At 41.4% G+C, this 14,029-nt stretch overlaps 1 protein-coding gene across 4 annotated transcripts in view; it reads left to right on the top strand.

The window, feature by feature from the left end:
- The window catches only part of phldb2b (pleckstrin homology-like domain, family B, member 2b), an 85,705-nt gene that overhangs the window by 15,607 nt on the left and 56,069 nt on the right, over nucleotides 1-14,029 (top strand). For 3 of the 4 annotated variants that reach the window (XM_017716258.2, XM_017716266.2, XM_017716249.2), the window contains exons 4-5: nucleotides 1,868-2,050; nucleotides 13,157-13,276. In XM_017716258.2, the coding sequence (XP_017571747.2) occupies nucleotides 1,868-2,050; nucleotides 13,157-13,276 (303 nt within the window). Of the gene's footprint in view, nucleotides 1-1,867; nucleotides 2,051-7,064; nucleotides 7,313-13,156; nucleotides 13,277-14,029 lie in introns of those variants that run through there. The other variant, XM_017716277.2, reaches the window with a different exon arrangement.

The following is a 14,029-nucleotide window of genomic DNA, read 5'->3' as shown; positions in this document are numbered from 1 at the left end:
TACTTCAGGATGTCCCACCCTTCAATAAATCATACCATCTGTAAAGGTGTAACCAAGGAAAAAGCCTCCTTGTTGTGGAGATATTTGCATGCATACTACACAGAACAACCAAAAAATGTGTAGTTTGAGCCAGACAGCAAATTATTTATAGAATTTTGGCAGATTTTGTCTGTTTTTAATACATTATTCATTAGCTTATCTATTGTGAACTTTGCTATAAGTTTCAGGCTTATATATCTCTCCTGATTTGAGTAGATAAGAAGGGAATGCACATGTCTTCCCAGGGTCCTAAGTTCAGTTCTTTCTAGGAATCATCATATCTCAAAGGGATACATTTAGAGAACTTCTGAAAGGGTTTCCAAGCTCTTGGATAATGTTAAGTGGTCATCAAAGGCCATACAGTGAACAAATGGGAGCATGTATTATCCAGTAGAAAAACACATTGGGTGTGTTTACATGCACTTAATGATCCAATAACTGCAGAAAATCAGATTTGGTCAGTAATCCTATCAGCACATTTACATGCACTTGAGTAATCAGATAATGAAAAACTCCAGCTCTACATGAATCAGGCGATAATCAGATTTCTGTTTTGCAACCAGCCTAAGCTTTAAACTCACAGCTATTTTAAAAAAACATCACACCACACCTGGAAATATGAACATCTAGAATATGAAGAATATTTAAATCCTTCATTTTCTCAAGCATGTAGTGTGTAGCAAAAGTGTTTTGCTGCCATCTTGAGGCAACACTGCTTGCTTATTTCGCACATGGGCAGACTGAGAAATCTGAAAGAAATCAGAGTAAGAGTTTATATGCACTTACCAGGCTGCCAATGAGCTAGCTAAGCAAACTTTGTAATTCCGTCAGTAGCTTGCTACTCACTTTCATTATTAGCACGAATGCCAGCTTTGATGACATTTTGCAATGTTCTTAATAATGTGAAGCTCAAATAAAATTCTGACTAAAAACAATTAAATGTTCCTTATCACTAAATAGATTCTCATTCGTGCTCAAATGTCCAGTCAAAGTGTGTTTCAATACGGGGATCTATTTTGAAGCAATATGTCTGGAAACAGGGCTGTTGCCTAGAAATTTCAATGTGAAAATAAAGGACCCAGGGAACATAGTACCCTGAGAATATGATAAGGATGGCCCTGATAAGAGCCTGAGCCTATATTCACAAAACCTTTCAGAGTAGGACTGCTGATCTAGGACCTTATTGGCCAAAGAGTGGACCAACTAAGGACATGGTCATGCGCAGACACTTCTGTAACTCATTGAGAGAGTATTTTATGACTAACTGCTTCATATCAACACAACGGACTTGTGTTCTCTATTGTAGTAACTGTAGGCCATGAGGTGCTGAAGGGAGGCCTATAGGAGGATCTGTCTCATTTCTGCAGTGTGGGAGATGTGCTGGCCAGTCCAGAGTGGAAATGTTGAACAGTTTTTCACGCCGAGCGCCATTTCCACACAGACTGTTTCCTCAGAACACGGTCTCTGGTCTGGCTGCCAGTGTTTGTCTAAAGGCGGCTGTATTTCTTCTCCGCTATTAAACCGTGGAGGATGGCATCTTTCATCCAGTGGGAAATCCCGTACAGAGCCTGTGTTTTCATCAAAATTCAATTATAAAGAGCCCTTAGGCGGCAAAGCAGAGAAGGCAGAGCAAAACCACACAGCTAGATAGGTTTCATCTGCATCACTGTCAGCCGAGCTAACAGGCACAGCATGTGTAGATTCCACTGATAAGATGAGAAACTGGCAGCCAAAGAAGGATTAATAGTTTTTTACCTTGTAATAAGGCCGGTTTTTCAGATCTACTATACCCAGTTAAAATTCCTCACTGATCCTTCTTGTGTTGTAGGAATAACGCGCATTGGCCGCGATGACGCCCCTGTGCCCCAGGATATCACCATTGAAGGCCCCGGCATTGAGGCAGAGCACTGCCTTATTGAGAACAGAGGCGGGGTCATCACTCTTGATCCTTGTGGACACCTCTGTTCACTTGATGGAGTTCCCATCACCAGACCCACCCAGCTGACGCAAGGTAGCCTCTCCGCTCACACAGCGGCCATTGTTTTACTGTTTATGACCTGCATGGAACACCTTGTTAACCTAATTGTTTGAAAAAAGAGCACCACCATGGTACTGTTTTTGGAGCACTCACTAGACCTTGAGGTCAAGCCTTACATAAACGATATTGCCACCCCCTGCTGGTTAAAATGTGGAACGCAGCTGTTGCTCTTGTGACTTACGTCAACCGATCACACATTTGGTTTGTGTTTGGAGACAGAGGAGTTAGGGCTGTATCTCAATACATGTTACAGTGATGTTACAATTACTCAAAACGTAGTGAATCAGCATCAACTCCTTATTAGGCATATTTTATATGCTCTTCCTTGTCTCTGTTATGGTAATAAACCTAGCCTGATTGACACGCTCTTTTGTGTACATTATACACTGTATGGTGTTTCTCTATTTTACTTTAAAAGGGGAAATCCAATGCTGAATTAGTTTTTGTTTCTGCTTATTTTAATTGTTAAGATGTAAAAAGATATTTTAGAGTGGTCTGATGTGAAATGCTCCATCCTTGAGAAATCAACCAGCTCTTATTGCTTTATAGTGATGCTAATAGAACCAGGGGTTGTGATATGTACAAGGCACATGCAGCTATTTTGTTTCCAATCCAAAATGAGTTTTTATATGTGAGGTTGATAGTGGTAAAATAGTGGTAAATCTGAAAAAATAAGTTTTCTCTGGAGGCTATTATGCCTTAGAACACCCTAGGTCTTTCTGCAACAGAGCAAATCTGTCTGAATGACTTTGTTTACATCTTAGCCATTTAATTCCACAGAAATAAATTCCATTTAAAGTCTTTGTAGTTTCTTTTCCACTAAATGGGCCTTTGTTAAAAAACAAAACAAAAACAACAACAAAAAAAGATCATTCAATGAATCATCAAAACAACCAGCCGATAACTTGATTACTAACATTCAACAGTGACAGCTACTATCTTTCAATGGGTCTAGAGTTTATGACCCTAGCAGTGAAGCATGCTGTGTGTTGGAAAAGTGACTGATGTGTCTTTTTCCAGCAGCGAGCTGGCTTTAGACGTCACAGTGAGCTTAATTAGAGTGGTTTTGGAGCGCTGGTCCGTGTTGTCTGTCTGTAATGCTGTGACTCAGAGCTTCCACAGGCACCAAAGCAGAGCAGGAGGCCTCACTATTATTGCCCATTCTATTCCACTTTTCTCTGACTGAGCTTTATCTCATTTTCTCTACTTAATCATCACCGGCTTTGGGCTTGTTCACTAGTCCCATTGCTTACTGAAGTGTGGTATTACTTGCTGTGATTAAGTGATTAAGTCCTTCTGGCAAATATTTGCTTTGCTTTTGCACTGGTTGCGAACTGCAAACACTGCCAGCATTTTCTATTGGGCCTTAAATTTTTGCACGTCTTTGTCTGTGTGTGGAGGAGGGAGGGTTGGGAAGGGGGGTAACTGTGCAGAATCAGTAGTGCTGGAGGACTTTGGTTAACTGTGGCTAAGAGCTGAGTTCACCAGTTTTTTCAGAGGAACTGCAGAGAGAGCGAGAAGCCAGAGTTTATGAGACTAAAGGGGATGATTCAAAGAGAGACTAATGCGGAAGGGGGAGGAGATCGCAAGAGATGGAAAGAGCAAGAGGATGGAGGGGGTTAACCTCAAAACCACATCACCCATCTCCAGAGCAGTGGAGCACCACGTGCTGGCGTAAAGGATGCAAACAGAAAGCATGAAATGGAAACAGTCCTCAGGCTAAGCCCCCAGGCACTAGACAGTTCGAGTGAATTAAATTTTAAGCCTGGCGTAGTGGCTGTTAAAGCTCTTGATCGGGGGTTAATACACAAAGCAGGATTTGTCAGTACAGCGGAATAACGTGAGCAAAAAGTCAGGATTGGCGAATTAAAAAACAGTGGAAAAAAAATGAATATACTGAAAATATGTTACAACATATTTCCACTTTATTAGGAACACCATTCTACTACTGAGTAGGGCCCCTTCTTCTCTCAGGATAGTCTAAATTCTTCGTGGCATGGATTCAGCAAGGTGCTGAAATCATCCCTCAAAGGTTCTATTCTATGTTGACATGACTGCATCATGTAGTTGCATCAACTGGACAAATGGGAAACACTGAGCTCATTGTCCTGTTCATGAAAACAATTTGATTTGACTCAGAGTGCATTATCATTCTGGAAATAGCCATTAGACGAATGAGGTAAACTGTGGCTGTAAAGGGATGCACATGGTGAACAACTGTGCTCAGAGAGGCTGTGGCATTTCAACAATGCTCAATTGGTATTAGTTCACTGTGTGCCAAGAAAACATTCCCCACATCATTTCACCACCACTGCCAGCTTGAACTACTGATACACAGCAGGCTGCTTTTAATGCTGTTAACACCAAATTCTGACCCTACCATCAGCAGACCAAGCGGCATTTTTCCAGACTTTAACCATCCAGGTTCAGTGATCTTGAGATGGTGGTCTTCTGCTGTTGTAGCCCATCCTCCTCAGTTTTTTTTTTCAGATCATCACTGTTGTAAAGACTGGTCATTTGAGTTACTGTAGCCTTCCTGTCAGTTTGAACGGGGCTGGCCATTCTCCCCTGACCCCTCTCTTCAATGAGGTGTTTCCACCCACAGAACTTTCCGTTTTTGCTTTCACACTATTTTGGTTTAAACTCTAGAGACCTAGACTGTGAAAATACGAGGATATCAGCACATTCTGAAATATTCAAACCACCCCATCTGGCACCAACAACCATGACCCAAACAGATTTTTTCCCCATTCTGAGCTTCTGTCTGCTTGATTTTATGCACTGTGACTGCTGCCACACGAATGGCTGATTGGAAAACTGCATGATTAAGCAGGTATAGGTCAGGTGACTGTCAATAGAGAAGATTGAACATTTATTTTCACACAGGTTTATCCTTTATCTTTCCTCCTATTGGACAAGCTTGACTTTGGGTTTAATACACATTTAATACATAAATCCCTCTTTGTTAGGTTAGATAGAGACTTAGGTTAAAGATATAGTTTTGGTTTCAGTGTTTAACTTTTATTTTGCTTCTTTGTAGTCTGTAGACGTCTGGGTAAAACAGAAAAGAATATTCATGCAGGGACTGAATGTGCTGACTGCTCCAGTTGTTATTATACTATTTTTTTAGTCCATTAAAAGTTAATAAAAGGCCTGTGTAATATTGGATATCTGCAAAGTTGCTCAACTATTTGGAAGCCCTCATTCACCCAAAACCATGGGCCTTGCTCAGCTCAGCTAAGGTCTTTCCTTCACCTACATTTCCAATACTTTTATTACGAAACTCGATATCCTGTCAGCGTCAGCTTGATGGTTAAACACCATTACTGTTCCAGCCACAATTTTAAGCCAGTATTCATTTCAAAACACAGTGGAACAACATTTCCCTCTTTATGCACTAAGTTAGTAAGAATTCTTCCAATGACGGTCCATATTATGAGCTCAGAGCTGGAGGCCTTCCTGCTACCTCAAGCCTCTACCTCGCCACTGATAAGGTGAAAAAACACTGCATGTTTCTCAACCATACTTGCACTCCCAGTGCGTTCGACGCTGATGGCACAAAGTGCACTCGTGACCCACAAATGCAGAGACTGAGAAACATCTGGGCCCATTGTGCAAAAACCAAACCTGCTACAAGGAGCAAAGTTCTTCTCCAGATCTGCTCTTGAAACAGTCCTAGTCATTGATTTTCCCCAGGGTTATACATTTAGAGATAAAAGGTGAAGGTAAACAGTACTTGATGTGTAGAACACTTATGTTTCAGGAAAAGTGTCAAGTTTCGATGAACCTTATTTTGTGTATTATGCGCATACAGTTTTTCCCAATCATAACTTACCACATAGTGGTGGTGATAGGAACCAGATGTCTGAAGAGTTTAATGCATCTCACAGACAGTTATTCCATAAAATGGTTAGATATTGGTTGAATGGTTGGGTTTTTGACTTAAAACGTATTTTAATCCATTTATTTGAATCCATCCATGGTAGAGGGGTACAAATGGGAAGATGTAAGGCAAAATAGTCCCCAGAGAATGACTATTTTACCACCTCCAACACTGCATATACAAAGAAGACATGCAGGGTCACTGGTTGTTTTGGATAGTAAATAAAATGCCCATGTTTGTGTTTTAGACATGGCAATCACTGGTTTCTATCATTGCTACTGCAAAGAAAGGAGTCTGTACATTTCTCAACAGTGAACCATTTCACGCCAAACCCACTCCAACGAATCTCAAGCACTGAATTAAGATGAGGTGGTTGGTTAGTGTAGTGGGTAACATCTCTGCCTTCTATGCTGTAGACTGGGGTTCAATCCCCACCTTGCCAAACATCCTACACAATACCAATACACAATACACAATGGGGGCAGTCGTGGGCTGGAGGTTAGGGATCCAGCCTTGTGACCGGAAGGTCGCCGGTTCGATCCCCAGAGCCGACAGCACATGACTGAGGTGTCCTTGAGCAAGACACCTAACCCCCAACTGCTCCCCGGGCGCTGCGGATTGGGCTGCCCACCGCTCTGGGCAAGTGTGCTCACTGCCCCCTAGTGTGTGTGTGCTCACTAGAGTGTATGTGGTGTTTCACTTCACAGATGGGTTAAATGCGGAGGTGAAATTTCCCCGTTGTGGGACTAATAAGGGTCACTTAATCTTAATCTTAATAAGGGTCATTGGGCAAGACTCCTAACACCACCTTCACCTACCTGTGTAAAAATAATCAAATTCTAAGTTGCTCTGGATAAGAGCGTCTGACAAATGCTGTAAATTTTGAAAAGTTGGTGGAATTCCCCTTTAGAGTCTTCGGAATTCAATCAAACCACTCTGAATGACTTTACATCTCCTCAAGATCAAATCAGTGGACTTCTCCTTTAACTGTTTACCTTCAGGTATTTTCTCCATCTTCAGAGGTGGACAAAGGGGGAAGAGGGGTAAAGGAGGGGCGGGGACTGAGTCTGCCTTTTACACTCCTTCAACTCAAGTCATTCCGCTAGACTCCTGGCAGTCGGCTATCACTACACTACAGCTCCATTACTGACTTTCAGAGAGTTTGCAGAAATGCTTTTCGACTAGTTTACGGTGCAGCCTAATTCGTTTAACTCGTTCAGCGTAGCTCTTCATTCATCTCTCTGAGCCGAGCAGGAACACAGAGGACACGCCGGTCACTTTCTCCTCATTTCTCCCACACTGTGTGGAGAAAGCCGCTGTGAAGAGCTGCTCTGAATGGCAAGCTGTGGAAGGTTAGTCTTTTATCAAAAAACCTTTAGCACAAAACTTATTTTACCTACACAACGTTATCGTAAAATAGGTATAGCTTACTATTTGAACGAGGCTTCTTATTCCCCAGCTTCTAATTCTAATTTTCCGTTCCACCTTAAATGAGCTTCTTCGCCAGCTTGTGGTTCGAATTTTCCATTCCACCTTAAATCAACTTCTTATTGCATTTTTCTCGTTCCACCTTACGCGGTGCAGCCGTTACATTCTGGCGCCTCAGACCGCACCATTTAAGGTGGAACGGGAAAGTGCGAATAAGAAGCTGACTTCTTTGACGACTTGGTGGTTTTAATCCTAGTTAAATTTTAATAGGCTGCCCATTTGGATTCTCTGACGTTAAAAAGTTCCGTTTTGTGTAAAATGTACCTGAACTTCATGTCTAAAAGCTCTTCGTTAAGCTGTGTGACGCCGCTGTTGCTCGCCTCTTCGGTTTAATCGATGCTAAAGGTGTTAACTGTGTCCTTCACCTGGACGAATCGGTTCATCTGAACCAGTTCATTTCCATAGGCCGGTCGAACCGATTCCGTCCAAATGAATCGAACTGTTTGCGCCGTGTTTACGTCCGGCCTCCACGCTGAAACACTGCTGAAATGGGAGCATAGTAGGGATGGGCGATATGGCAAAATATCGTATCGCGATACTCCAATACATTTTCACGACGCGCGATATTTTGTTTTTCTGAGGTTTAATTGGTGGGAACAGACTAAATGGAATCAAGCCCACAGGTAAAAATGCCAAAATAATAATAAACCTACAAATAAAATGATTTTTATTCAATATTTTACGAACTGCTTCGCACCAAATCCAATTAAACAGGCCTCATTATGCCCACTTTGTCATGTAGTGTTCTTTATGTACTGATAATGTTTACAATATGCTTAGAAAAGCAAATTGTGAGGTAATTAATCATGATGATGATGATAAAATATCACAGTATTGCCCCCAGTATAGCCTCATAAGATCATAAAAATACAACACTAACATATTAGCCTGTTTATGTCTAACAACAATAAGGAAAATGTGTTAAAGTGAACAGAATCCTTTTGCTTGCATGTCATTACCGTACCTGCTTTCACAGTCACATGGATTTTCCATTGTTTTGTTAAAAGTCTGCAGTCCCACATGCTCAAAAAATATAATTAAAGAGCGATTCTTTCAAATTTAGCATAAGTCAGTCATTGAGATGTAAGGAAAGTTAGAGCGGTTTGATGTGAAATGATTCACTGTAGAGAAAGCTGTGCTTCTTTACAGTGGTGGTGATGGGAACCAGGGGTCACAATGTCTACAACGCAAAACGTAGACTTTTTATTTGCTGACCAAAATGACCATTGAACCTACATGCCTTATGCGTTTGTATGTGTAATGTTGTAAAGTGGTAAATCTGAAAATGACTTTGCCTTAGCTTAGGCCTAAACCTTATCTGAAAACTGTAATAAAACAATGTCTCAAGCGTAAGGCGATTTATCACTAAGGTTATTAATATCATTTCATGGTGTAACCTTTTGTACTGGAGCTTTAAGAACCGTTAAACCCTTTAGGCATGTGGTTTCCTTCACTGTGAAGAATTAAGAATCACTTTCTCTAGAACTGAGCGATTATCCAACCACTTAGAGCGACTTTGTTTATGTCTTCAGGACTTATGCAGAAATCGGAACAATCTGTGACCATGGCTCACTTTTTAGCCACGTGGTTTGATGCGATGATTCATGCTCAGTAAAGCTTAGAGAACTCCTTTTTAAATATTGGCATTAATGGGTTAAAAAAAACCCTCAGTTGTCCATCTGTAGTCTGCAGCTGGCTTCTTCTGTCTATGTTTTTGTGCTTGGCTTATCTGACCATCATGGTAGATAGAAGCATTCAGGCTTACTCACTGAATCGAGCGTCGCTGCATGTGGAGAAAATGAGAATACAGTTGGCGTGATTAATCATTGTGCGTTTAAGCACACTGTTAAAGTTTATCTCCTAATAAAAGCGTCTAATTGGTCAGCTCTGTGGGGTTTAGGCACAGTTGAGAGTTAATGGTTTAGTCAGTAAAGTCTGTAGAAGTTAGTGAAGTCTTAATGTAACAGCTCCTTTTTACCGTAGCAGAAAATTGACTGCTTGACATCCTGAGGTCATTTAATCTCTATAAAAGGCTGTTATATAAAGTAGCATGCATGTTTAATTATCAGATCAAAGACACTTTTTTTTTTAATACAAGGAAAGGAGTTTATGAGTGAGTGGATTCATTTGCAGTGCAGAAGGAAATTGGAGAAGAAACAGTAAACAGCCAGTGCAAACTCATTAAAGATAATACTAACAATGTCTATTTTGGGAGTTTAGGCCCGTCTCAATTATGAAAAACATTGTCTGATTGCAGCTGTTTGAGCTGATGGCAGTTATATTCACAGTCATACGTCTGTCACATTCAGCAACAAATAACAAGTGAATTGTGGGGCATTAATCGGTTAGGAGTCAAATGCATGTAAATGAAGGAAAGCAGAATGTGGCTGCTGTTGGAAACCTTGTATCGCCACCTTTGTCATTTTTCAGTTTTTGACGTTATTTGAAAAGGCCTGTTGTCCTTTACATCATGTCTAGATATCATGATGAGTGAGCCAATAGAAAGGACCCAAAATTACTTGGAAAGACATCTGGTTCCATTGACTTGCATTAAAAGTTTAGTGTGGTTTTTCCTTCTCCTGTAAAGTTAGCATTTTAGAGATGTGAGCTTTGGCTTCATGTATTGAGAAACTAAGGATCTTATGAAAACAACAAAAGCTCTGACATCCGACTGGTTCTGTGACACTTTCAGGGGGCGGCCGTGAGCTGTTTGTTTATTTGAGCTCAAGCTGTTTGGAACCGTTTTTTGCTGAATAAAGGTAGTTACTGTTTCCTTTACAACGTTGTGTGAGTTGCAGTAATGCCAGCTCAGTGGCTAGGCAAGCTGTCAGGATTGGGTGACAACACAGGCGTTCCCAGTTGTTTCATGCTGGATAACATGAAAATGATATAAAACTGTGAATTCTGTCAACTTGGAAGCAGGACAGCTGATCTGGCCACTTGGACTTGAATCTCTACACGCAGTGATCAGGGGAAAAAAACAACTCAGATGTTAGTCACAGATATTTAACTGTCATATTCAAGAGTTCAAGAGGCCTAGAAGTGGTTTTATTGATGCTACTGTAACACCCCACCCCCTGACGTCCTCACACTGACTCAGACCTCAGTATTTAGGTAAGCACTACAAAAGCAAGAGCTTGTACACAGATATCAACACGTAGAACACAATGTCAACCATTCATTTTCCCTGTAGCATATTTATTTAGGTTTTTCGGCACAGGATCACAGCTGTGCAGACTAAACACTCACCTCTGCACTTGAGAAACCTTTTCATGCTGTGTGTATGGATATGCGTGTTTTGGTCACCGTACCAAGCCGTGTTTATCTGACAGCGTTATCTCTCAGATCACTGTTTAGACACACTGTGGGGATTTTTGTGATGATGAAACGTCTCACAGCATGAAGCATTCATCAGGCATATTGTCTTCATCTGTTTTGTTGTGAAATCCGTAGGGCATCGCAGTCGAGGCTGCTTTTGTCCTTTTTTGCCCTTTTTAATAAGGCTCTGACAGAATGGAAAAATCCAGAAGAAATCAGACTAGCCTTACGGGAGCAGTCTGCCAGTGTACCAAACAGAGGAATGCATCTGGAAGATTTAGGAGGCTGAAAGTCAGGCCTTTGGCATGTTAACGACACGCAAGGCCTCCAGCCTCTCAGCTGAGGGCACTGAAATGTGGTTTAGCTTTTCAAACACAAAGGTGCGGACTTAACAAAGCCTCTGGTCAAGCGTTTTGGAAGTGCAGGGTCACGGAGGACAAGAGCCTTCTAAGTAGCTTATCTTGGGCCTGCAAAACAGTTTGGCTTGAGCTGGATGGTTTAATAATCATGCCCACACTTTCTTCATAGAACTTTCTATACCTCTGCATGTGCATGTGGTCCTCTTTGGAATCAGACTGAGGACAGTAGTAGAGATTGTTGGTCGTATCGTTCGTTAATAAATATGATATTTGCTCTTGCAGTACTGATCATCGCAGAAGGTTCCAATATGCAAATGAGCCTCTGACCAGTCGCAATGCTTTTTGCTGTATTTAACCATGCAGGGAGGTTTTCCATGTTAAAGACTAAAGTCCTTGTTTTGATGGTGTTGTTTTTTTTTTTTTGGGGGGGGGGGGGGTCTACATTTGTTTTGGGGGGATTTTTGGGGCTTTTTTCCATTAGCTTGCAATTGCAGAAGGATGGCAACTAGGAAGATGATGTTTCTGCAACTATGTAGCTGTAGTAACTGGCTTGAAATCCTCATTTCAGTAGAGATTATGGATTAACCAAATGATAGAAAGGGCTTGTCACATCAGGAGGACAACAAGCTAAAAGCTGAGGTTAGCAGGCTTTGCTTTAACTGAAAAGGTTAAAAAAAACTCTCTGGCATCTTTTTTGCTGAATCAAAGTTTTCATTTAAAATTTTGATTGATGAGAATCATAACAATTCCAGCTCGTTGTATTTATTAGCCCTTAGCTCGGTGGCAAGGCTAGCAGTCATGATTGGTTGACATCACAGAGACTGTGTTTTGATGAATGAAAACGTGATATAAAATTGTGAATTCTGTCAAACTGTTTAGGCTGAGGGAGTATAATGCTGCACTACATAATACTGCATAACGTAATAAGTACGTTTCAAGCCTGAGCACCCATTTAAATACTCCAAGGTCATCGGAAACACTACGCAATAATATAACTACAATACTAGTCATTTCCCTATATTGTGTCGCTCCACTGTCCTCTTGTGGCTTTGGAATCAGATTCGGAGGAAAGTAGGCTAAACACTCTTCATTTTCCAGCAAGAGGGAAACATGTGAGGCAAGGAGGACAGGGAGTTTTTACACAGCTGGTTAGGAAGTGCCTGTCTATCCAGCACTGAACACCAGTGACTTGCACTCTGACGTATCAGAAGCTCGCCAAACTTGACACGCGCAACTATTTCACCACCTCAAAAAGAGAGTTTCTCACGTGAGGAGGTCTTTCATGAATCCCCCGCAACCTTTTTACTCATCAAAAACAAGCTTCCTCTCTCTTCTCTAAGCAAGCAGCTCAGAATCCTCAAGCCAGAGGTTTGGGGTTTGGTGGAAAGGAGGAAAAGAGGTCCCAAATATTTTCCGCAATCTGTTATTCCGCTTTCTGCTTCAATTTTTTTTTTCGCTCAATGGTCTCTGATTTCAAATCACTGGAAAACAGAATTGTGGGCCTAGGCTCTCTCCTAGGGGAGCATGGCGGTAGCTTGCAGTACTACACTTTTACTAAACTGCTGATAATCCTTATGATTTCCTCCAGCGCAGATTAAACTGCAGGACCAGAGTATAGACGATACACCAGTCAGGCCCTAACATTGACCATCAAGTGGAAAAAGATGCCTCAGTCTTATATAAACCATGAAATGTGTGTGATTGATGGAGAAGAGCATTTCTTTGCATGCTTCAGGAATGGTGGTCTTGAGAGGTAGTGAGCGTCTTTAGCTGGGCCCTGTTCCTCATACATGCTGTGAGGTGTTTGGACAGCTGTGGCTGTGTCACGGTGAGGTGGTGACCTCGACGTTTGTTTAATGCTCTGGGTTTTTATCCAAATTGATGGCCAATTCCAATGCAGCTCTGCTTACAATGGCCAAATAGATGGTCAGATGGTTGCAAGCATCTCAAATGTTGCGTGTCTCAGGCTGGTTTGGCTGTAAATCTCTCCCTCTCTCTCTCTCCCTCTCCCTCTCCCTGTCTCTCGTATAGGGTATTCTCTCTGTTTGGGTAAATCCTACTTCTTCCGTTTCAACCACCCAGAAGAGGCCAACCGGATGAAGAGCATGCTGCCTCAAAAGAGCCCCGTGTCTCCGCTGGTCTACAGCACAGGTAACAGTCTTCTTCTTTTGTCTGAAACAAAAGTCAGCCGCTTTGGTTGGCTGGTATACACTTAAAAATGACGGTTCTTCAGGGGTTCTTTAATAAAGAAAATGTTTCTGTATAGAACCACGAACATTTAAAGAACCCTTTGCATGATGAAAGGGTTCTTTGCATTGTAAAAGCATTGCAATTAATAGAGAAAGTGCTGTAGATGGTTCTATATGGAACCTTTTTGAAGAGAGTTCTGTAGCATCTAAAAGGGTTTTTGTATTGATACAAGCTTGACATCATTACAGTAGCAGAACTGTTTGTGTGTTATTTTAGCCAAAGAACAAATTATTTATACCATTTTGATAGATTTTACCTGCAATTTCAAATGCGTTAATCGTTTAACGTACGTCAAACCTGCGACATTTGGCTTGCTATGTTCAAATAAGGCTAATTACATTTACAGCATTTGGCTGACGCTCTTATCCAGAGCGACTCACAATTTGATCATTTTACACAGGGAGGCCAAGGCGGTGTTAGGAGTCTTGCCCAAGGACTCTTATTGGTATAGTGTAGGGTACTTGTCCAAACAGGGAATTGAACCCCAGTCTACAGCGTAGAAGGCAGAGGTGTTACCCGCTACACTAAACCAACCACTAATTAGTCTAGAAAATGGTTCTATATAGAACCATGAACAATAAAAGAACCCTTTGCATGATTCTTTGCATCATGAAAGCATTCCTCAGATTGATGTAGACTTTGTTGTGTATGGTT

Source organism: Pygocentrus nattereri, chromosome 24 (assembly GCF_015220715.1).
Source record: "Pygocentrus nattereri isolate fPygNat1 chromosome 24, fPygNat1.pri, whole genome shotgun sequence".
Classification (NCBI taxonomy): Eukaryota; Metazoa; Chordata; class Actinopteri; order Characiformes; family Serrasalmidae; genus Pygocentrus; species Pygocentrus nattereri.
This window is presented reverse-complemented; position numbering and strand designations above follow the sequence as displayed.